Source organism: Typopeltis vanoorti, chromosome 12 (assembly GCF_054136105.1).
Source record: "Typopeltis vanoorti isolate ZY-2024b chromosome 12, IOZ_Tvanoo_1.0, whole genome shotgun sequence".
Lineage (NCBI taxonomy): Eukaryota > Metazoa > Arthropoda > Arachnida > Uropygi > Thelyphonidae > Typopeltis > Typopeltis vanoorti.
The window spans coordinates 7857751-7884564 of NC_143560.1; the positions used below are offsets into that span (position 1 = coordinate 7857751).

At 36.2% G+C, this 26814-nt stretch overlaps 1 protein-coding gene across 1 annotated transcript in view; it reads right to left on the bottom strand.

Annotated features, from left to right (window-relative positions):
• Positions 1-26814, bottom strand: part of rb (adaptor related protein complex 3 subunit ruby) — a 482738-nt gene that overhangs the window by 233920 nt on the left and 222004 nt on the right. Inside the window, exons 13-14 of the mRNA XM_090402121.1 lie at positions 16930-17062; positions 7395-7447 (exon numbers count right to left, since the gene is read on the bottom strand). Coding sequence (XP_090258247.1) covers positions 7395-7447; positions 16930-17062 — 186 coding nt within the window. The remainder of the gene's footprint in view (positions 1-7394; positions 7448-16929; positions 17063-26814) is intronic.

Sequence of the window (26814 nt, forward strand, 5' to 3'; positions counted from 1 at the left end):
TATCCAAGTTCTTCATCCTCAAATCCTCCTTCACCAGCTTCCTCCATCTCTTCTTTGGCTGTCCAAGCTTCCTCCTCCCCTGCACATCCATCTGCATGACCTTTCTTCCCACAAATTTGTCCTCCCTCCTCATTACATGACCAAACCATCTCAACCTTGCCTCCTGTGTTTTCGCTCCTAAGTTCATACCTTTCACCGTTCTGCTCATATAGTCATTTCTCAGACGAACCTTTCTGGTCACATTGCACATCCATCTAAGCATTCTCATCTCCACTACCTCCATCCTGCTGATGTTATTTTTCCTCTGGGCCACAGTTTTCATAGCTGGTCTCACTACTGTACTATAGATTTTGGCTTTAAGATTGATCAGCATCCTCTTATCGCATAGCACTCCAGCCATCTTGCAAGTTTCCTCCATCCTGTTTGTATCCTGAATCCCACTTCTTTCTCAGCCTCTCCATCCTTTTCCACTGTTGAACCTTAGTATATAAAGTCCCTAACCTTGATGACATTTCCTTTCGTACGCAGATCTGTCTCCTGGCCACCATCCACTTTGCAACACATACACTCTGTCCTCTGTCTTACTTCTGCTCAGTCTCATACCTCTCGCTTCCAGTAATTTCCTCCATCTTTCCAGTTTAGCTGCCACTTCTTCTCTTGATTCTGCAAACAGAAAGATGTCATCCACATACAACATCATCAAAGGAGGATCTGCTCTCACTTCCTCCGTCACCGCCTCCATCACAATGGAGGCAATATTATAAGGTGCAAAAAAAACTTTCCAGCTTTTTGAATTCATTCTCTCCAACAGATCTGGGTCAAAATTGGTGGAAAAAAGAGCAGACCCAGATTCCTTCACAACACTCTCCCACAGGGCTCTCATTAACCTCTAGCTAAACAAAAGTCATGGGGACAATTTGGTAACAACATAGAAAATAAATATCAAGAAGGTGGCAAGATATTCTGGAGGTTGTTGAAGAAGCTCAAAAATGGAGGAAAGAGTGCTGTAAAAGGAATCAGAGATGTTAAAGAAGAAAACATGAAAACTGAAGAAAAAGATATCTCTGAAGTATGGAGTAATTACTTCAAAAAAATTGCTAAATGAAACGAGCAGTGATAGAAAAGTGCTAAAAACACTCAACAGGCATGCAGTAAGGAAAAAATATCCACACTTGAAGTAGAAAAAGCCATTAAAGGCTTGAAATGTGGAAAGGCGCTAAAGTAGATGATATTCGACCAGAAATGCTGAAGTATGGAGGTATAAAAGTCTTACAGTGGCCTGGAAGGAGGGACAAATTCCCGATGATTGGAGTAGAGCTCTCACAGTACCCATCTCTCATAGTGCTCATAGAGGCTGTCAGGATCAGATCTTTACTTTATGACAAATAGATTAGAAATCATGGGAATATAACAAAGATCTGTATTTAAATTTTGTCGATCTGGAAAAGGCATATGACAAGGTGCCAAGAGAGAAGCTATTCAACATGCTACAGTTATATGGTGGCAATGGGGCATTATATGAAGCAATATTTAGTCTCTATTTGAGTTATAAGTCAGCAGTACCCATACATAAAAAGGGAAATAAAACTGCATTGTGAAGACCAAGATATAGGTGGTCTGATATAGTAAAAAATGGCTTAGATGATAGAAATACAAGATCTGATAATGTTGGATATTTGGAGGAAAATTGTAGATAGGAAGTTAGTACGTATGTAAATTTTTGATGTAGTACTATCATATCCTGCACACCCCTTGAGGGTACATGTCAGGAATTTGATGATGATGACATATACATGTCTGACTTACCACATACCAGCACCAGCTCAAGCAAATATATGAATGCTGATTACCTAGTGATTCTACACCACCTACCTCATTTGCCAACCTGGAATCAAACAGAAAACATCCTGGAAAAGTACTTCAAGCAGTGGTACCTGAAGCCAAATCCAACAAAAACTGTGTCCACAGTATTCCACCTGAACAATGCAGAGGCATATCGACACCTTGACCTCTCTTTCTGTGGCAAAACGGTAGAACATGAACCTCACCTGAAATACCATGGAATGAGCCTGGATAGAAGCCTAACCTATAAAAAGCACATCACCAACCTGTCCAACAAAATTAAAATGAAAAATCATATCATTTCAAGGCTTGCTAGAACAACCTGCGGTTGTGGTGCAGAAGTCCTAAGGTCGTCTGCACTAGCCATCACATTCTCTTCGGCAGAATACTGTCTCTCAGTCAGGGAAAGCAGTGCGCACACTAACATTATAGGCACTCAGCTAAACTCTAGACACACAATTAGTGGGACACTGAGAAGCACCCACCTCTCCTGGCTGCCTGTCCAATCTAACATTGCTCAGCCAAATATATGGAGAAGACAAGCCTTGATTAAAAAATTTAATAAAATAATGAGCAACGCACTCTTGCACCTGCATCAGACTCTCATAAATCCACCTAGTCTTCGCCTAAAATCAAGAAACCCTTTCTGATCCATGGACGAACTCCCTTCAGCTGCCTTACCATCAACACTTGACATGCTGAGAGAACACTGGTCCAACAATCTTCCAACAAATGGCTTCCTGGTTGGAGATCCCTGTGCTCCGCAGCCTGATTTTGCTCTTCCTAGGAAGATTTGTTCATCTCTGAACAGGATTAGAACTAACCAGGGCAGATGTGGTTACCTCCTACGAGGGTGATCTGAAAGGTTCTTGGTCTAACAATGAAAAAATGAATTTATAATTTCAAAATTATTTATATTTTTTAACATAATCTCCCTTAAGACTAATACATTTATTCCAGTGATGCTTCAGCACCATTATCCCGTCAGTGTAGTGGTTCTCAGTAAGATCTGCAAAATATCCCTCTACAGCTGCAATTCACCTCTTGATTTGAAGAAAAACGATGACCAAAGAGGAAGTTTTAGTTTTGGGAAGAGATAGAAGTCAGAAGAAGCCAAATCTGGGGAATAGAGTGAATGTTCCAACAATTCATAGTGCTGATCCCTTAATTTTCCCACTGCCAAAACACTTTTGTGGGCAGATGTATTGTCCTGATGAAAGATGATTTTTTGTCTTCTGCAAACCTGGTCTTTTCTCACGAATATTTATATCTAGTCTGATTAAAAGATCGGAATAACATTCCCCGGTGTTTTACCGTTTTCAAGATAATTATCATCATCATCAAATTCCGCAAATGTACCCTCAAGGGGTGTACAGCATATGATAGTACTACATGAAAAATTTACATCTACACTAACTTCCTATCTACAATTTTCCTCCAAACCAGTCTGTTACTTCTCAAGACTCCAACATCATCAGATCTTATATTTCTATCGTCTAAGGCACTTTGCACTGTATCAATCCACCTATATCTTTGTCTTCCACTGGGTTGTTTTCCTGCCAACCTGGCAGAGAACACTTGTTTTGCTAATCTTTCCCAGCCCATTCTGTTTAAGTGACCATACCACCTGAGATTAGCTCTGCTAATGCATTCCTGGATGTTGACAATGTCAAGTTCTTTCCTAATATCCTCGTTTTTAATATGATATTGCCATTGATGCCATCTGTTCACGCCTCTAATCTTTCTCAGGAATCTCATATCTGTGGTCTCTAGTCTTTGGTCAAGTGTTTTACTTCTGATCCAGCTCTCAGATCCATAAGTTAAAATTGGTTTGAACACTGTCTTGTATCCAGCTAATTAGTGTTCCGACTAATTTCTCTCTTATTCCATATGAATTTATTCAATTGACATCCAACCATAGCAGCTTTGTTGATTCTGTTGCCTATTTCCATATTTAATTTACCATCTTCACTAAAAATCATGCCTAAGTAGCTGAAATGTTTTACTTGTTCCACAGGTTCTCCATCCACAATGCAGTTGACATTTTCAATGATTCTGCTTATTTTCATTGTCTTTGTCTTTTTATTGCTGACCTTCATAACATATCTATTACAACAGTTATTCAATTTAGTCAGGGAATCTTGCAGACTTGTAGCGGGTTTATTTAGAAGTATAACATCATCTGCATAAAGACAAAGAGCAGACATTAACATCTCCAATTTTGATATCATGTTTAATACCACTTTCCATCATAATGTGATCCATATAGATAATGAATAACAGAGGGATAATGTACATCATTGTCTAACACCAGATTTAACATCAAACCATTTTTCTGTACTTCCTTCAATTCTAATTGCTGACTTACAACTCAAATAAAGACTTAGTATTGCTTGATATAATGCCCCATTGCCACCATATAACTAGCATGTTGAATAGCTTCTCTCTTGGCAATTTTCATATGCCTTTTCCAGATCGACAAAACTTAAATACAGATCTTTGTTATATTCCCATGATTTCTCAACTATTTGTCGTAATGTAAAGATCTGATCCTGGCAGCCTCTATTTTGTCTGAATCCAGCTTGTTCTTCACCAGGCTTTTCTTCCACAATTCTTCTCAATCGTTTCTCAAGTATACTTACATAAATCTTACCAGGAACACTCAGTAGGGAAATACCGCTGTAATTCTCACATTCACAAAGAAAACATGGAAAAGATTACGTTGGAGATGATAAGAGAAGAGCTAATATCTACAGTGAATTTGGGAGAAGAGGTAGAGAGAGAATGGGGCAAGGGAGTTAAGAAAACTAGTGTGAACAAGTAACCCAGTCATGAAGTATCTTCTATTAGGTTACTTGTATATAGAGGCAGTTGTCTCTGCATCAATCCTCAGCATCCCATAATGCACATATCCAATTCCGATTTTCCCTTTAAGTCATTTTCAACCGTAGGTGACTTTGTAGGCATTGCCCACAAAGTATTCCTAGTGAGATTTTTACAGGGTAGTTCACCATTGCTTTCCCCAGCCCTCCAATTTTATCCAGGCTCAGGACTAGCATATGGCTGGGACGTATTCATGTCTGTAATCCATGTGTGTTAATGGGGCAGTTTGCCTGCACGCACATATACAGGGAGATATTTGCACAAACATTCACATCATCATCATCCAGTTCAAAAGTATGGCATCATAAAAACACTAACTCACAGAGCTAAAGCTGTCTGTTCCAATGGCAATAAACTTACATCACACTTTCTTAGTCAATGGCTATATTTACTATAGGATGGAAAAAAATACTAAATGCTACGAGGAAATCCCCTCCATTATCTATCACACAAGACTATAGCAAAACTATTATCATTCTATACATTCAAGGCACATCTGGAAAGATATCTAGAGTGCTTAACAAATATCAGCTATGCAGTATATTTAAACCATATATCAAATTGGCAACTCTCATCCGTTCACCTAAAGACAAACTCTCTTCTTTATCACATCCAGGGTAATAAAGTACCCTGTTCTTGTGATACCTTAATAAGTCTACATCTTATTAAGGGATACAATCTTATTATGGCAAGTCAGGTATAGTAGCCATGCCTTGGATACCACTTCACACAGGATCAAATGGAAGAAAACAAAAGTGTTACACAGAAGTCATTATAAGACAGTGAGATTGTTTTTGGAATTAGCAGCAGCTTTAAAATATACTCCAAATCTCAACAAGTATGGCTGCATAAATTTACCAAAAATCTGGGAAACAGTCAATTTTAAGATCTAATTAATACTTGTTTTCTCTCTTTTTTCAAAAATAGATGGAGCCAATTAGGACTGGAATTTCTTGTGTTGTCCATTATATATTTTTTTTTAAACTAGTCTCATTGTTATACCCAATTGTTTGTTTCATGTACTATGACAAACTTTTCTTCTGCTCTTAAGATGCTGGATAACCCAGCAAAATATCAGCTAATAAGTTAATACATATTAATTATTTCTTATCATTCTGCATTGTAATCAATACCATTAAAACAAACTAACATATCTTCTTCTAGTAGCAAGGCTTATACATTGGTCAGACATAACTGGTGATTAGTTTACAGAATTAACAACGCATATAAAGTATATTAATTAAAAGTAACTTTAATGAAAGGTAACTTTAATGAAATAGTAGTCATATAGCAATCAACACTGTTATTGACTTTATATCACAATCAATAAAATGCATGAAAAGAAGGATCAAGTTATCCCCTGAACATACACAAGTCAAGCAAACAAAGTTCACATCTATAACTACTAACAGGGTCAAAAATACTAATAGTATATACAGTATGCCTGTTAAGTAATGAGATTGATTTTTTACAGGAGAGCCCTTTGAATAAAATAGCAAATATGTTTATAGCTTTGACTGCGAGAGTATGTTGTAATTGCAGGTACAACTTTTCAGTCGGGTGACGTAGCAGTTTTCGTATCGCAACCATTAAGAGTAAGAATATGTGTGTGAGTGGAGCATGTCAGATGTTGTATCATGGAGCATAAAATTTTATGCTCCATGAGCATAAATCATTAAATCAGGAAAAACTGCTACAGAAGTATACCAAGAGCTAAAAAAAGTTTACAGTGATGACTATCTAAGCCATGTACAGGTGTTCCACTGGTTTTCAACATTTAAAGAGGGCAGGGAGGGAGTCCATGGAGGATGAACCATGCTGTAGATGGCCAGCTTTTACACAGACAAATGAAAATGTGATGAAAGCTATGGAAATTGTTGCCCATGACAGGTGAATAACCACTAGGCTACTCTCTGTACACCTTGGAGTCGGTAAGGAAATGGCCAGATTAATCTTGCAGAGATTGCACAAGAGAAAGATTTGTTCGAGGTTTGTGCCACATACATTGACACACAACAGAGAGAGAGAGCACTGGGTTGCTTGATCAACTGCATCCATACAGTCCATGGTTCTTTATTTTCATATAATAAGTATTGTTTCATTACTTAATGGCACACGAAAAAACACACCTTTTGGCACAGGCTAACCCCAGTATACAGGTTCAAAAAACTCCTTCATGTTTGATCTTTAAAACAGGGTTTCTGAATTATCTAAACTTAGCCTGAGCATACTCTATGAATATGATATGACAAGTATACATGCACTCCAACATATCTTGCTAAACAAACCTATAGAAAATTTTATACCATGGATGGGCCAAGGATATTTTTATTTTTATTTTAATTATTTTATACATAGTACAGAAACCATGCTCCAGAGACCATACATGGAAATTTTTAAAGCCACTTCAGGCAATAAAATTTATCTCCCATCTAAAGACAATCCTGACATCAATGTCCATGGTGGGATTCAAACCTATGGCCTGTTGACTGGAGAGCGGGTACACTAACCACTCGGCCAACCAGAGGAATATTCAATATACTGCTTGAGTAGATTTTTTAAAAAGGTATTGTGTTTCACTTGACAATGAGAAACAGGTCCATATTTTAAAATATATGTTATTCAAAAATTATACATAAATAAAATCTTATAGTGTAAGAAATGTATACCTGCATCTGCAGCAGTTTTTTAATGACTACAACACTTTCAGCAACTACAGCCTCTGTAAATAATGGAATCAATTATAAATGTAATAAGAGAACTACACTGTATTTGTTAAAAGTTTAAATAAAGGATATCATAAAAAACATTATTTAGATAAAAGGATTCTGTTGTGAATGCAACGCTTCCATCCAATATAAGTCATTCAAATATTTAAAATTCTCTTCAGTAAGATGCACTATGTAAAAGAAATTCAATGAGATGTCTAATTACCTCACTTCATCATACTTTATTTATATGAATAGCACAAAGCTAATACATTGAATTTCAATATATTCTGACTATCTGTTCATAAATGCAAATATATTTCAGGACAAGTGTTACTTTCTCCCCTCCCCCCAAATATGAATGAACAGTGTAAAGCATTCGTTATAATAGGCTCATGAAAGCAGTTCCTGTTTTATATAACCTGAATTACTTGCTCTAGCTTTTACCATTTATATAAAGGTAATCAAAGGTAATCATCACCAAGTATATAAGAACATTGCAGTAAATTACAATAATACCTGGACTACCCTGATTTGTCTTAATATTCACAATATCAATTAGAACAAATCCATCTCTAGAGGCACCACCAAAGAATGCTTTTTTTTTTTTCTTTGACTTAGTAGCTTAGTCCTGTTAAAGCCACATTATGCAGAAATTCATACACAAATTATGAGTATGAATCTGATCTTATGAATTCATCCCAAAGGTAGACAGGATTAACTAGAGTCCTATTATTAAAAAAAAGAAAAGTTTGAATCTGAGAGCAGAATTTTTTTTTATGTGAATCTTACTAAAGAAAATTTGTAAATCTATAGTATATTATTAGTGTGAATGGGCAAATAGTTGGATAATTCAAACACTCTAATCTAGAGGCTAAACATGCAACTTTTTCAAGACACTTCTGGCCTCCAATAAGTAACAGTGGCCTTATATCAAATAAAGAAATTCATTCCATTACCAAAATCTTTTACAAACATCCATGTCCACAATAGGATTTGTACACACAGAGTGTAGATTGAAGAGCAGAGACACCATCTAATGCCCAGCTAGGATGACCAATATTCGTCATATCATTGGAATGAATGATATACTTTTAAATACTAGTGTGTGGTGCACAGTTTTTCAGTGGATAGTAACTGTCTAGAGCAGCGCTTCCCAAACTGTGGGCCGCGGCCCCCTTGGGGGCCGTAGGTTTTGTTGAGGGGGGCCGTGAAATAATGAAAACAAATTTAAAATGTTTTAAGACTAAGTAGATTTTTTTTATTTTAAAAGAAACGTATTTAACTTTTATTATTTATTATTTCTTTTTTGTTATTTTTTATATTTTAATGCAAAAATTCGTGCATTGGTGTTGGTTCACAAACTTTGCTTCCTGCATATTTCGGCGCTTAATGAATATTAGTAAATATTGTTTATTCATATGTTTAATTTCAAAGCAGTGGTTAATTGTATTTACTTCGAATGCTCTCCAGGGAAGCTCCAAATCTTCCTGTCCCTTTCATCATGCGCTCGTAATCAGGGACTGTTGATATTGACTTTATATGCATATCAAAACTCGTTTTATATTATCACTGTCATCCGAGTTAGTTTTCTGTTACCAATAAAAGTTTTGCATATACTTGACACATGAAAAAAAGCTTAAACAAGTTCATGTAGGGAGATAGTAACTCGCTTGCAGTGGTAAACAACACCCCTCCCTAACAACCACTATACTGCAGTGGCAATAAAAACAAGTACTTTTATTATGCCAGTGAATAAGGTATGAGGAGTCTCTGTAATATATTTCTCAACAAATAGTGCAATTAGAGACAACTGGGATAAAAACACACTAATTAATGAATCACATGTCCCCTCATACAGAAACTATGCTGTATATAGACTGAAACAAAACCATATGTTGCATGGGCAAACACAGTATCTAACTAAAAACTATTACTATTAATTAGATGTGTGTGAGTTCGATTTCCCAAGGCAGCAATAAAATTCAACCGAACATGTTAAAATTGTAAACGTTTTAAAATTCGTAAAAGTGTTAAAACCAAGTAATATATATATAATGAATGTTATGGCAGTTTCACATATGGAATTCGGTTGAAGAGAGTTAGCATTTCAACTCAATTGTCAGCTATGCTTTTATCTTTCGGTTGCGCGATCTTTTGTTAATACCGCACCAATCATATGCACGTTTTAATAACCTGCCTTTGCTGTCTGTTTCGCGTTAGGCTTAATTATCATAAAGGGAGAAAAGTCACAAAAGAGAAAAATATTCCTGGTCTGGGGATTCTCTTATTCAGGTAATATTCACTAATTTCATGTTATCAGTCTGTGGTGTGCCAGTATCGGTAAGTGGTGATATTATTTGATCTATTCTACATTAAAAAATTTAACCCTGAGATGGAGAAGTGGCTGATAAAAAATTAAAAAAAAATCCCGCGAACAATCAGAAGAAGCAGAAACAGACTCAAAAAAAAGGACAGTATTTCATATTTTACCAGAACAGCCCGCGTCGTCTTCAGAACCAAACGGTAAGAGGCAAAAAATGTAATACATGCATTTGATTTTTGCAATATTTGCTGCGTATGTTTTGTATTGAATATAAATACAATAAATATTATAATAATATATCTCTCTATTACGATTTTTTTTCGAGGGGGGCCGTGAAATATTTTAATTTTTGCAAAGGGGGCCCTGACATCCAGAAGTTTGGGAAGCACTGGTCTAGAGTACTGTTTAAGAACATGCTTTAACCCTTCAGTACTAATTTTCTTTTTTTTAATGATCTAGAGCCATGTTGTTAGAATCAATATATGCAAAAAATATAACTGTTAGTGTGGACCTCTCATGATAATTCTTAGGACTCTGACAATGCCCATATAATAATAATATAATAACAAGAGAGGGATGCCAACATCATATTCATCATAAGAAGGAAAGAATGAATGAATGTAAGAAATATGGTTGTCTCAAGTGGATACATGATGAATTGCAACTGACAGCTGCCATAACTGGTATTTTGTATACGTCTGGAGAAGTCTTCTAAAACTTAGACTTGCATTAGGTTGATTTAAATGAGAGCTAAAGCAGAATCATTATGAGAGGTCCACACTAACAGTTATATTTTTTGCATATATTGATGCTAACAACATGGGTCTAGGTCATTAAGTTAAAGCTATGATGACTGTGCAATATGTCTCTTAATTGTGCAGATCTGCTAGTCTGCCTGTTTTGCAGGATGGAAAACTTGACTTTCTGAGGAAATATCCAGCTACCTCTATATGAGACCAGTTACTCAGAGATAACTATGGAATAACATGTATGCCACAATAAATAAATTTTTATTATGTAAACATTTCATATTATGTATCATAAGATTTCAACAGTACAATTAACAAACAATAGGAATTGAATTCAAAAAACAGTAGTGCGCATGTTTAAATTGGAATGCCTCTATGTATTCATCCTTGCGTGTTCATAGTAGTTTAAGAACTACTAGGCTGAAATTAAAATTACTTAAATTAAAATAGAGCAGATAAATTACTGAATACAATTAAGGATAACAATTTCCCAAAATTTGGAATAGTGAATCAGTCATTTTGATTACGATTAGGTCTATGAAGTAAGGCTTCAGCACTTTCTTTATATATTTGACTCTAATATATATATGAAAGTCAAACTTCGCGAAGGCCTTGCACAACATGAAATTGAAAATGCCAATCCTTTAATCCTCTCCAAAATAATGGAGGAAATTATCAAGAGTCAACCTTCCAAACTACACACTCTTTAACTCCTTTTGGCCCAAGGGCGGCATCTGTGCATACATCCACTCTGACATATCTTGCCAGAGAGCACCCACCCTAGAATAGCCCAACTTTGATTTTCTTTGGTTGAAAATATCCCCCCTTCCAACCCAAACATATGCACCAACATTATAACCAAAGTAATCCTCACTGGTATGGAAACATACATTCCCCACGGTACTCTGACATGCCATTTCCCTAACTAAACTCTGGTTTTCCAAAAGATGTGACAAGGCTGTTCAAATGAAAAACCAAACATACCATAACTGGCTAAAATTAAGAACACCATCCTCCTTCAGAGCTTGTACCCAAGCCCAAAACAGATGCAAAAAAAAAAAAAAAACAAGCAATGCTTCCAAAACAGAGTTTGAAAGGGCTAAAAGCAGGAAATTAGCAGCCTATCCAAATAGCAGCCGAGCAATCGGTCGTACTTCTGCCCAACACTATTCCCACCCCTATCATACCCAGATGGCTCTATTGCATCATTACCTACAGAAAAAGTCAATCTCCTGGCCTCACAATTTGTTCCAATGCATGCATAATTGACAATGGTAAATGTCCCACAACCATTCCAGATGCCCAACATACAATGCCCACTGTATCCTTTTGCGAGAAAGAGATCAGAAAAATACTGTCCAAATTAGACACAAAAAAAAAGTCTCCTGGCCCTGATGGCATACCTCCAATTGTCCTGAAAGTTTATGCACCAGAACTGACTCCTATCCTATGTTGCTTGTATATACTGTCTTACTCCACTGGTATCTATCCCACAGCCTGGAAATTGGGCTATATTTAACCCATTCCAAAGAAGGACATCCAACTACTGCCCTAATTCGCTCACCTCAGTCCTGTCTAAAGTAATGAAAAAAAATCATCAATTCCCAACTCCTACACTACCTTGAAGGTAACCACCTAATAAACGACCACCAATATGGATTTTCTTACTGCTGATCAACAGGAGATCTGCTCACATATGTCACCAATCTCTGGATAAATGCCATGGAAAAGTTTGGCAAATCTCCAAGGCATTTGGCTGGGTATGGCACAAGGGCTTACTAAGAAAGCTAACATTATTATGGATTGCCAGCTTTCTGTCTCACACACACCGTGTGTGGTGGTGGTGGTGGATGGTTCCTTATTCTCTCATCATTCAACTAATGTCAGGATTCCACAAGGTTCTGTTTTCTCACCAACCCTCTTCCTGCTATATATCAATGACCTACTTCAGTTGACCTCCAACCCAATACACAGTTTTGCAGATGACAGCATACTGCACTCCTCCCTATCATTTGATAAACCTTACTCTACACAATTCATCTCAACCCACAGAACATCAACCACCACCACCACCACCACCCTCAATTCTGAGCTCCAAGTCATCTTCAAATGGGGTTCAGATAATCTAGTCAATTTCAATGCTAATGAAACTCAGTACTGTCTTATTTCTCATAAAAAAGAACCATTTTCTCCCAGTATTATTTTTGAAAACACCCAAATTTCCAGACAATTTGAGATTTCTCTTCTTGGAATTACCCTGATATCAAGTCTCTCCTGGCATAAACACATAACAACCATTGCATCCTCAGCTTCTAAAAAACTAGGATTTCTCTTTCACTCAAGATGTTACTTCACCCCTGAACAGATGTTAGCCTTATACAAATCAAAAATATGCCCAGCTATTGAATACTGCTCTCACATATGGGATGGGGCCCCAAAAGCTCCCTCAAAATGCTTGACTCAATACAGAGCAGAGCAATTAGACTTATTAATGACTCATCGCTTACCAACTCACTCTCACCACTTTCCCACAGATGATTGGTCTCTGCAATATGTGTATTCTACAAATATTTCCATGGAAAATGTTCATCTGAAATAGCATCAATAATTCCCCCACTTAGTACTAAGGTCGTCGGAACATGTGCAGCTGTTGCTCAATATCCCTTCACGGGTGCATCTGGAAACCCACAAAACAAGTTTCTTTTGCTCCTGCTTCACCCCTGCAACTGCTGTATTGTGGAACAGTCTTCCCCCCCCCTCTCATGTCCCCAAGGAATACAATAAACAGTCATTAAAATCAAATGTGAACAAGTACCTCCTTTCCCAACCCACTACTCATACACAGTACTAATGTACTATGGGTTGATCAACCAACCTCTTGTGTATGGGCTCAACATAAAAAAGAAAAAAAAAAAGATATGTGTAAAAGTAGACAAACAGAAGTCATGGGAAATAGTTGAGAAATCATGGGAATATGATAAGTTTTGTAGATCTGGAAAGCGCATCATAAAACATGGTGCCTAAAGAAAAGCTTTTCAAAACATTACAATTATATGTGTGGCGAATTGAACATTATACAGAGTAATACCGTCTATATTTAAACTGTCAGTTCGCAGTTAGAATTGAAGGAAATACAGGAAGATGATTTGATGTAAAATCAGGGGTTAAGAAAAGGATGTACATTATCTTCACTCTATGGATCACATTATGAAAGAAAATGGCATCAGGCCTGATATTAGAATTGGAGATGTCAAACTTAGCTGTCTGCTTTATGTAGATGATGTTGTACTCCTAAACACATGTAGTGCAAGTCTCCAGGATTCACTAACTAAATTGAATGTCAGCTGTAACAAATTTGGCATGAAAATCAGCAGTAAAAAGACAGGAACATAGAAAACTTCAGCTGCATTCTGAATGGAGATCCTACAGAATAAGTAAAATATTTCAGCCCTACAGAATAAGTAAAATATTTCAGCTATTTAGACACAGGTTTTAGTGAAGATGGCAAGTTAAATCTGTAAATAGACAGCAGAATAAGCAAAGCTGGTATGGTGGGTGGCCAGCTGGATAAATTTATAGGGAATAAGGAGAAATTAGTCAAAACACGAAACTAGTAGTATTCAAACAGTGTTGAAACCAGTTTTAAGTTATGGATCTGAGAGTTGGGTTAGAAATAACACACTTGATAAAAGACTAGAACCCACAGAGATGAGAGTTGTGAGAAAAACTAGGGGGGGTGAACCAATGTATCAATGACAGAATCCTATTAAAAATGAAGACAGCAGAACTAATTTAAGGTGGTATGGCCACTTAAATAGCAGGGATGAAGAAAGATTAACATCAAAACAGGTGTTTGATGCCAAGATGGTAGGAAAGATTCAATTCAGTAAGAATTGCCTTAGAAACACAAAATGTTAGATATGACAATATTGGTATTCTCACACGTAACAGACTGATCTGGAGGAAAATTATTGATAGGAGATTAATAATAATGTAAACTTAATCATGTAGTTCTGTCATAGCAACCTGAACACCCCTTTTGAATATGTATCAGGAAATTGATGATGATGGTTCACTGTTATAATTTATTGCCAACAATTTTTTAGGAAAATTTTCATAGATGTTCAGTGAAAAAGAAATATTTTTATTCAGGATTCTACAGTCTCAAAAACTTTAAGAAACACTAATGTAGACAGATGTACAAACAAGTAATTATTAGAACAATGCATGGCCACCAATAGAGCTTAAAACAGTGTTTCTCAAAGTGGGGCATATGCCCCACAGGGGGGGCAATCTGAATAATTTGGGGGCAAATAGAAAATTTACAAGTATGAGGGCTGTTCAATAAGTAACAAGACTAATTTTACTGTCGCAAAACCACTCATCACAATATTAATTTCTTTGGAATAAAGAAATGTTGCTGTCTGTATTATCAAAAGAGGTTGATAGATGGCGTATACAGGCTGATGTGCCAGAGTGTCACGTGACTAAACGCAAGCTTGTTTCAGCGCGCCTATGAACCTCGACCAGTCGCCGAAATGGAAGCATCCTTGGAACAGCATTATGCGATTAAATTTTGCATGCGTTTGCAAAAATCAGCATCGGAAACTTTTAAAATGATACGCAAAGGTTTCCACGATGAAGCAATGTTGAGGGCAAGTGTTTTTCGCTGGCATAAAACTTTTAAGGAAGGCAAAATGTGGAAGATCTTGAACATGAGGGAAGACCAACAACCATCACAGAGACAATGATCAACACAGCAGCGATTATCATCAAGGAGGATCGCAGAATTACAGTACGCCAGCTGCATGTTGTCCTGAATATTTCTGTGGGAAGTGTTCACTCATTTGGGACTGAAACGTGTTTGCACTCGATGGATTCCCAAACTCTTGACACCGGAGCAAATGCAGCATTGAGTGGATGTGTGCACAGAATGAAAAGAAAGACTGGAACAAGAAGGTGACAACTTCTTAAGCTTGTCCGATGCCGATTTTTGCAAACGCACACAAAATTTAATCACTTGTAGGCGTGCCGAAACAAGCTTGCATTTAGTCACATGACACTCTGGCACATCAGCCCTTATACGCCATCTATCAACCTCTTTTGTTAATACAGACAGCAACATTTCTTTATTCCAAAGAAATTAATATTGTGATGATTGTGATGAGTGGTTTCGCGACAATAAAATTAGTCTTATTACTTATTGAACAGCCTACGTACATATTTATATTATACCTTTTCAGAATTTGGCTGACTATTATGCTAGAGGGTGGGCATCAAAATCTTTGAGATGTTGAGGTGGGGCATCAAAATATTTGAGACGGGCATGATCCAAAAAAAAAAAGGTTGAGAAACACTGGCTTAAAAAACACTACCATTATGTAGATACTCATAGGCTGAACAGATCTCATAAATAAGCCTAAAATAATACTTAACATTTTCATTGGCAATGGTTATTTATAACAAAAAAATAATAAATAAAATAAAATAAAAAAGCAATAAAATAATCAATTCTGAACCTAAAAAACTCTAATGCTTGAAGTGAATATACATAAACAGTACCTTCAGTTCAGAATTTTAGATTAAATCCACTTCAGTTAATGTTCATAACCAAGAGCATAAATGGAAGTTTTTATGTAGTTGCAATTATTATTTTTTCTCATAATAGAAGTATATTTGTACAAATCTCCCCTCCCCCATGAGATGCCAAGTGTGTTGTAATGATTCATAAACTGGCTTTCATTAGCTTACTATCATTTATTTTGTGTTATTTGTTTAGTGTACATAAGTATATATTTGATCAAGATGATGATGACTATGACAGAAATCTTGAAACACTGAGAAATTAATAATTTATAATTATTTCTATAAAATGGTAGTTTAACCATAAGTTCTTTAACAATAAATGCATTCTTAAGAACGACTTAATCTATGGTTTAAATATCTGTATCAACTGCAAAATCTGAATTAAGACCTAGTATTATTACACTAAGACCTAGTTATTGCACTAGTCGTTATTTTTAACATTACATACATCTATACTTGTCCTTACGCTTTACTGGTTTCCAAAAACTAGACTTCTGATTGCACCGAGGAGTGGATGAAGCTGGCATCATGTCAAATGAAGAATTTAAGTTCATAAAGAAAACAGCAGAGTATCCCAATCAATAGCATTCATGCAGATATTTGTTTTATCTTACTGCCAAAAGCGGTTTTCCAAATTAAGGAGATGATATTACTAGCACAAATGTTATTAATTTTTCCCATTTATAATTTGCTGGCTTGGTTGGCGAAGTAGATAGCATACCTGCTCTCCAATCAAAATGTTGCAATTCGAATCCCACTGTGGACATGGCTGTTTGTAAAAAAAAGTCTGCTCTGCATGAGTTAATGCCTACATTAGTATAAAAACATATCTCACCATTTCGATTAGACAATAACGAGACCAAGCCATTAAGGCAAGTGTCAGCAACTTCCTTAATAAAACTAGCACATCGGCCTATTGCTTGAATAGTAGCTGCTACGAATTCCATGTCAGCACTAGATACATATGTCTGAAATTAAATATGAAAACTTTCAACTACAAAAAACTGATTTCCAACTCTTAAATTTAAATAAGAAAAAATTACATATGAACCATCCTAATATCAATAACTGGTCTACTCACCTGCAGCTATATTTTGGTATTGCCTATATTTACTTACAGTTAGCACTGACTGCACATTTCAAAGTATCAAATTTAGAGAAGAGAAAAGAAAAGACATTAAATTTGTTATTGGTAAAACAAGTGCAGTGATTTCTTATGAAATGCCTACAATACAAAAGGGGGAAGGGTGTTCCAAAAGCAACAGCAGATGAAATGAAGAAAGAGGACAAAGATTTGTCCTGTACTTTAACAGATTTAGAAAAGAGTAGAGGAATCAGAGTAAATTTTGATGAACAGTGGCAATGGAAATATATCTACAAAATGCAAGCTGCAAGTAAATTCATGGTACTAGTATACCACTGCCCATCCATGCTACTAGTGAACATTCACGACAGGTTGACCAACCTATCGTGGATGTTCTCCATAAAAAAACTGTGTGAACGAGAGTGCAGTGAAATATTAAGAGAACTGGGTTATTATTTAAATGCAACTGCTTTCCTCTGTACTGAGTCAAAAAAATTTTAAGGAGCTCTTAGTACTCCCCAAAAATATGAGAACAATATTCAATGGTTGGCAAATTTGTACAGATTAATAGTTCAGATGTAAAGCAATACCTTCCATAAAAAGGTAGGGGAAAAAACTAATTTCATGAATGCTGAGGAAGTACTACTTAGAATTATATCAAGAAAGATTAGAAGAAGATAAATCTCATCTTGTCCTGATGATTTCAGTATCCAGATGTCAAAAATAAGATGAACATTTTCTCTCCTTTTGTTTTTACAAAAAAAATAAATAAGCTCAAGTTTTGCAAAAAGTGAAGTTAACAAGATTGACAAAGCCCACCACTAAAGAATGGTTTGGAGATCAGACATTTCAGCTGTAAAAGTAGCTATCTGGAAGTTTTGCTGATCTGTGTACAGTGCAAGATCCATGAACTAAGAAAGAAGAATGCAGTGTACTTACTATCAACAGTAAAATTGTGAAATGGATTTGCAACAAAACAGAGAAGGAAATTAATATGTAGAAGAAAGCAGATAAAAGAATGAAGCTCTGGGTGCTCCAGCAATACGTCCAGAAGTCAGAAGCCTGACCATGAGATGAAGGCATCTATACACAACCTGATTAAATGCTTTACAGATATCAGGCACTTGAATTTCTCCAAGCTTTTTCATGACATCTGTCTAAAGATGGTGCATCATAAGCAAGGGAGTCCCTCTTCAATGAAAGAGGAAGAAGCTGGCTAAGACTGGCAATCGTTTATTAGTCATGGTTTCCAGGTAACAAAAATGCTGAGTATTTGGATGTGAGGAAATGTGTCTTAATTTTGGGCAATGCATCTTAGAGGTTCTCTTTTCTTGTTGGTGGTTGCTTTGTTTTCGCTGATAGAGTTTTAAGTTCAGAATTTATCTAGTTTCTTTAAAATGTAATTTCTATATTTTAGAATGATGTTTCCACTTTTTGTTAAACTAGGATGTAATGAATTCAGGTGAAAATCCGACATGTGTGTCTGTCTCTATGAAAAAATATTAGTATCTTACAAAATTCAAGCACTCTAATATCTTTTCTTTGATCAATCAGAAATTTCCCCATCACACCCTCCATGCACTTGCCCATTTTTGCATCCAAGTCCCCATTACACACTGTGAACATGTATTTTTCTATTAATATTTATAAATTTTCATGTGTGGATTTTATGTTGTACTCATACATGAGCAGTTGGTTGGTCAACCTATATGTTAGTACAGTATATAGAAAGAGATTTTGGAAAGACAGAACTCATTCACATTAGATTTGAAAGAGTGTGGCACTGTATTCTTTGGGGGACACATATGGGAGAAGAGAGGCTGTTCCAGAGTGCAGCAGGGAGGGGGGGGAGAAGGAAGAGAAACATGTTCTGTTAGTATGAAGCTAAACTATGAATGGGTAGTGGTGGGTGACAGCTGCATGTATTTCAATGGATTGGTAGAGAGAGAGGAAATTACTGAGTAGATATTGAATACATGTGCAGGAGTGGTTGGAGTGAGTTGGTAAGAGTAAGTCTGATTGCTCCCTTCTGTATTAAGTCAAATATTTTTATGGAGCTGTTGAGAACACTGCCCCAGATGTGTAAGCAGTACTTGATGGATGAGGGGATTTGTGATTTGTACAGAGTTAATGCACAGAGGTAAAGCAATGCCTTGTGTGAAAGAGGAATTCTAATTTTTTAGATGCTGGGGACAATGGTTGTAATCCGCTTATGCAAAGAGAGTCCTGATGTCAAGATAATCCCAAGGAGAGATTCTTTTATGTGGGAAATAAGGCAGAACTGTATTTTTTTGAGCAGTGAAACTGACAAATGTATCTGAACTAAATTGAAGAGTGGCTTGGAAATCAGAATTTAGGGATGCAGAGGTGTTGCTCTGTGGGTTGTGCTGCAAGGTTTGTCAAGTGAAAAGGAAAAATATAGTGTACTGTTGTCGATAAAACTGTGTATCAGATTGATGGTCAATTGGAGCAGTCATTGATATATATATATAGATATAAGAAAGAGGATGGGTGAAAGGACAAACCCTGCAGCACCACCAGCATTAATTGCATAGTTAGAAGATAGGCATCCATCCACCATCACAAATGACGTGTGTCCACCGAGAAAACTGGCAGTCCAGTTGCAAGTCATGGGAAGATATGAAAGGAATTCTGTATACTTGTCACCTCCATGGGAGTGATGCATAAGCTTGAAATATCTTAATATATATGTTGTTTTTTTTATATAAGTCTTCATGAGATTGATATTGCAATACTGGAATAATTTTTGTTACTGAATCTAAAAGGTGATTTTTCTTCTTTGATAAAATATTCTGGCATTTCTAATGTTAATAAAAGAGTGGTCTGAAAAGTTCTTGGCCTTGACCATAGATGCCAACGTTATCAGCAAGATTTTTTTTTCTAAGTTGGTACATCTGTCATAAGCATCCATGTGAAATTGCAAGTCATTCTATCAAGTAGTCTCTTTTATACAGCTGTCTGAAGCAAAGTGTTGTCTGTAACCCTTGAAATGGATAAAATTGAGTATCGTGCAGTTATAAAATTCTTTGTAAAAGCAGGCTTAACACCAAAAGAAACTCATTCGAAGTTGATAAAAGTTTATGGGCACTCTTCTCCTTTGTTTTCAACAATTAAGTTAAAAACAAAAGAAATGGGCTGCTAACTTTAAACGTGGCCACACCAGCCTCGAAGACGATCCACGTGAAGGACATCCAAAAAGTGTAACAACACCAGAAATCATTGATCAAGTGCACGATACGATATTGAATGACGGGTGAGTCAAAGTGCATGAAATTGCTGAGACATTTCAAAAGAACGTGTAGGATATATTTTGCATGAAGAATTGCAAATGAAAAAGCTTTGCGCAAGATGGGTGCTGCACTTGCTCACAGCTGATCAAAAATGGACTCATATGAAAATCTCCAAACAGTGCTTGGAGCATTTTAATAAGAATAAAATTGATTTTGTGTGTTGATTTATTACTATGGATGAGACTTGGATTCACCATTACACACAAGAATCCAAGCAGCAGTCAAAACAGTGAACAGAAGCCAGTTGTTCAGTGCCAAAGAAGACAAAGTTGGTTCCATCAGCAGAAAAGGTCATGGTATTGGTGTTTTGGGATGCTAAAGGCATTTTGTTTATTAATTATCTTGAAAAGGTTAAAACAATAACTGGGGAATATTATTCCAATCTTTTAACCAGACTAGATGAAAAACTCCGTGAGAAAAGACCGGGTTTGCAGAAGAAAAAAAATCAGCTTCCATCATCACAATGTACCTGCCCACAAAAGTGTTTTGGCAACAAGAAAATTAAGATAGGCAACCATCCACCCTATTCCACAGATTTGGCTCCCTCTGACTTCTATCTCTTCCCAAAACTAAAACTCTTCCTCACTAGTCAGCGTTTTTCTTTGAATCAAGAGGTGTGATTGCAGCTGTAGAGGGGTATTTTGCAGATCTTACTGAGAACCACTATGGGGGGGCAGATAATGGCGCTGGAATAAATGCATTAGTCTTAAGGGAGATTATGTTGAAAAAAAACTTTTTTTGAAATTATAAATTCGTTTTTTCATTGCTAGGCCGAGAACTTTTCAGACCATCCTTGTATATTCTTCATCAGGCCAATGATTCTCTGACATAAATTATAAATGGAATATAAATTAAATTATACTCGATTTAGGTTATTCAATTAAATAATATTCTAACATTAATTGCTGATATGTTAGTAATATCATTTGCTAACCACTTCTCATCTTCCTTAAGTGGTCTCTGGGAAAGTGTGCTGGCTTTCTCAAACATACTAAACACTGAATGCATTCAGAGACTGTGTATAACTACTATGAACAAAAAGTACTGCAGCCTGCTAGCCAATAGGGTATCAAACACACCTGCCCATAGAGGGATGGAGCAGACTTCCATTAAAGAAGAAAAAAAAAACAACGAAAGCATAAAGGAAAGACCCTCAGGAAGGAGAATAAATGAAGGGTGGGGATGTTCTCTTCAAGCAATTATATTAAAAGTAACATGATGTAAGACTATGTCAAGTACCATATGCCTTGAGTTTGACATTCCCATGCTCACTAAAATAGTCCTTGAGAAATTCAGATGGTAGGGAAGTAACTATAACAGATGAAACTGCTGAGTGATCAGTCTGCAAAGCTACATCCAGATAGAGATGACACAGTGACTAATGTGACAAGAAGTGATATGAGAACAGAGATAGATAAACAGGAGGTGTTTAGAATATTAAGAAACCTCACGTGAATACAGCCATTGGATTGAATGGATTATTGATCTGTTTGTTATGAGAAGATGCAAGAACTGGCAGTGCTCTTGAACCACCCGTTAAGGGAGTGGATAGATGCTAATACAGAACATTAAAAAAAAAAGGATGCTTCACAACTTTAGCAAATCATAAAGCAATTCATATCTCTGCAGTGGTGGTTAAAACCTGTATCTTCAGCAGCATGTTCTATGGATGTGAGGCCTGGGTACTCCTGAGAGAATCTGAAAGGAGGATATTAGCATTTGAGAGGAAGTGCTATAGAAAGATCTTGAGAATAAGCTGGATCCAGAAAGTGAACAATGAGGAAATCTACAGATGAATACAATCAAAAGAAAACCTGATCCAGAAAATAATCAAAAGGAAACTACGTCTCTTTGGCCATATATGTAGAATGAATGATGAGAGGAAAATAAAAATGCTGCTGTTTGGGATGATTGAAGGAAAGAATAAAAAAGGAAGACCAAACAGAGAACGGGGCGATGAAATTGTCAAATGGTGCAGAACCTCTATACACAAACTGAGTCATCTTGCACAAAATAAAATGCAATGGAAGAATCATATCAAGATGGCATCAGACACCTACGGGCATTGGACCCATGGTGGTTGATGATGATGATATTGGAAAAGTTGGTTAAGGACAAAATTTAGAAATAGGCAGATAGGAATATAATGCTTCATAGAGAAAGGGGTTGCATGGCTTCATGAAGGATAAATAGTAATCTCCATCATCTTGCTCTAGTAATATCTCAGTGATACAACCATGGAAATAAGGTGACAGTTGAGTTGGGAAAAGGAAATGGCTATACCATGATACTGCTGGACTTTGCAAATGAATATGACAGGATACCATGCAAAATCCTATAACTTAAAAGGAAGCAAATGGGAATAGATATAAAGCTGTTGACCTAGATAAAAGTGTGGCTGAAGAATAGACATGAAGGAATCAATGAGAAAGCAGGTGTGACACGATACAGGCGTTTGTACTTGGACTGCTGCTATTTAATTCGTACACTGATGATGACATATCCAGTTCTTTGCTGATGATGCTAAATTGGAGGGGGGGATAATTAATGATAATGAATATAGAGATCCTGTAGGGTGATTTAAATAGACTGGCAGTATCAGTAAAGGATAATAGATGGTAGTTCAATGGCATAAAATATAAGATTATACACTGTGGGATGAAAAGATTACAAGCTGTGATCTTTTCATTGATGGAAGTGCACTACAGGAAATTGAAAACACTAGAAATTTGGGAATAATGGTGAAGAGGAAGTTCAAGTTCAGAAGACATACTGCAAAATTGGATAAAATAGCTCACAGGATCAACTGAATATTGAGGAACACACTGACAATAAGGTAAAAGGAAGTAGAAAGGATCCAGAGGAAGGCAACTAATTTATGGAATGCCTCGTATGAGAGCAGATTAAAGGTTTGTGGGTTACAAAATTTGGTTAATTACTTAATTAGCATATGATGATACAACGGTCGTGAGTCCCATACACACAACATAGCACCAACTTATGAAATCAATATGCAGCTACTGGATTGACAGACAGAAAAGAATAGTAAGTGCATAGAAATATACAGATTACTAAGAAGATGTTACAAGATACACAGATGTAGATTTTTTTTAATACATGACAAAAAAAAGTAGAAACAGGTCAACCCTGGAAACTACATAGAGTACATTATTAGCAAAGACATGAAGACCAGAATTTTTTGCTTGGAGAGGAGTAGTGAATGGGAAAAATTGATTAGGTCAGAAGCAGTTTGAAGTACTCTATAAGTGAATGAGTTCAAGGGTTAGTAGTGTGGGCCTCCCACAATGCATCTTTAGACTCCATGGAGTTGCTCATCTAATAATAATAAACTGATCCAAAATTTCGCTGTCATTTTAATACCACCTTGAAGCCAACAGCTCAAGGTGGTATTTTGCCCTCTTTCTACTCCCTTTCAGTAGAAAGAGAGCAAAATAATTAATTTCCATAAGGGAAACTAAGACTGCACTAGAAAATTACAGATCAGTAACTCAGGAGTGGTGGTGGTAAAACTACTGGAAAAGGTCAAAGTTAAATCAGGAATTAGTGGACAGAATATAATACTCTATGAGGAGCAGCATGACTTTGTGAACAGTTGGTCAAGACTTAGTAATTTACTAACTTTTTTAATAGAGTAATAGCTCAGTTCGATAAATTTTGCTAGTTTTTCAAAAGCATGTGACAGAATACAACATGGATCTGTTATGCAAATTACAGCAAATGTGGAGGGATATGACATTGGTTATATGGATATGAGGGTGACAGATGGACAGATACCCAAAAAGTGGCATATGGAGGAGCAGAATCCAGGAGAAAGCAGGTTACTAGTGTTGTTTATTATTTTAACGGTATAATAGAACACAGAAACTAAGTAAATAATTAATTTATTAACTTGATGCTGATATTTGCTAAAATTAGCCACCCTCATCCACCAAAATCCAAAAAATCCACTTTACTATGGAACTGGAAACCAACAACTGTCTGCCCTTCCTGGATACACTCATCACACGTCTCCCAAATGGTTCCTTATCATTTTCAGTTTTTAGAAAACCCACACATACAGGCAGATACTTACACAAACAATCACGCCATCATCCTTCTCAACAATATGGCATATTAAAAACGCTAACCCATAGAGCGAGAGCAATCTGTTCCAATGACAAGGCTCTTACTGCTGAACTGACTCACTTACGCCACACCTTCTTGGCCAATGGCTACAATCCACATAAAATAAACAAAATACTAAACACTCCTAAGAAACCCCTCCCACCATCCACCACAGAGAACTATAACAAAACAGTCACCATCCCTTACATTAAAGGCACATCCGAAAAGATCTCAAGAATTCTCAATAAACATAAACTACGCACTACATTCAGACCATGTAGCAAATTAGCCACCCTCATCCGCTCACCCAAGGACAGCATTCCTCCTTTATCACATCCAGGAGTCTACCAAGTACCCTGCTCATGCAATCAAGCCTACTAAGGTCAAACAGGAAGAACTGTGAACATCCGCATCAGTGAACATAAAAGATACGTCCGGAATTATCATTATGGGAAGTCGGGCCTGGCAGACCATGCTCTGGATACCCCTGCACACAGGATCAACTGGAAAAACACAAAAGTACTACACAGAAACCCGTATAAATCAGAGAGATTGTTCTTAGAGGCGACAGAAGCCCTAAAACACACTCTAAATCTCAACAAATATGGCTGTATTAACTTGCCGAAGATCTGGGAGACAGTCATATTAAGAAAAAACTAGCACTTTTCTAGGACTCTAGTAATATATAATAGCTTTTTTTTTTTTTTTTCCCCCAGATAGAGGGCGCCAAAATCAGGACTCTAGTCTTTGTGTTGCTGCTACAATTTTGTTTAAGTACACCATGTTGTTTTAGTCTCGCGTATTGTGACAAACAGTGTTTTTGTGCTCTGAAGATGCTGGTTATAACACCAGCGAAATATCAGCATCAAGTTAATAAATTAATTATTTACTTAGTTTCTGTGTTCTATTATACCGTTAAAATAATAAACAACATGTTCGACGAACACATAAGTCTGTCCACACGTTCAGGTTACTAGTGGTGTGCTGCAAAGTTCTGTGCTAAGACCACTACTTTTTAATTTGTACTAAATTGATATAAGAAATAATCTGAAAGGAAATATTCAATTGTTTGCTGATGATGTAAAATGAGGTAAATAGTAAATTAAAGTGATGTGGAGAGCTTGCAAGATGATTTAAATAGGCTGTTCATATCGACAAAAAGATAATGGAGAGAAATGTAAAGTTATGTATTTTGAATAAATAGATCACAAGTTGTATATCACACTGATGGAACTACACTCCACAAAATAGATGAAATTGAAAATTTGGGGTGGTAGTCAATAGAGAGTTGAAGTTTAGAGGGCACATTGCTAAGGTTGCCAATGTAGATCACAGGATTACTTGGATATTGAAAAACAGTGCAAGATATCTGTATTAAAATTAAGATATTCTACAAGTTAAAAATATAAAAATAAATTAAAATTAAGGTAATCAATAATTCAGTATGTTTGTCAATTTGTAGTAAAACATTTGTTTATTTTTGTATATCGCATGCAAGATGTTTTGAAATGTTATTTTTATCTTCGTCTTGCTAAGGAGAAATAAATTTATTTAGGTTAGTTCTTATTTTGTGTAAGCTGTCAAGTGTTTTAGCATTGTTTGTATTGACAAATGTTGTGCACAAAATATGCCATTGACAATGAGGGAGGTGAAAGTCACCACTGTATTATTGGAAGTGATTAAACAGGATTACCTCAGTGTGAGAAGAATGTGAAATGAAGAACTGTTATAATTTTAACTACTTGTTAAAATTATAACACTATGATCTGCACTATGAAGAAAAAACTTTTTTTGTCATTTCAAATACAGTGTTGAAAGCAATAATAGTGGATCAGAGCACATGTTGATCTACTATATATTTCTGAGCATGCACAGAAGTAAGAAGAATACTTAACTTGACATGTAGGAATGTAAGACGTGATAATTATTAAATAACAAAACAGATTTAAATTGCATATATATTTTTATTAGGGCAAATCCGATACCAGGGCAAAAATTTTATACTAATAAAAAATATGTATGTATCTAAGTTAAATCCATTTTATGTTATGCATTAAGAAGAACATTAACGAACATTGCAATCAGCTGTTCAGGGAATAGAAAAGGAACACAGAAGAAAAAACTTGTGGGGTTTCTGTCTTCAACATATGAAGACGGGACAGAAATTAGAAGAAAACCTTACAAATTGACAGGGGATATC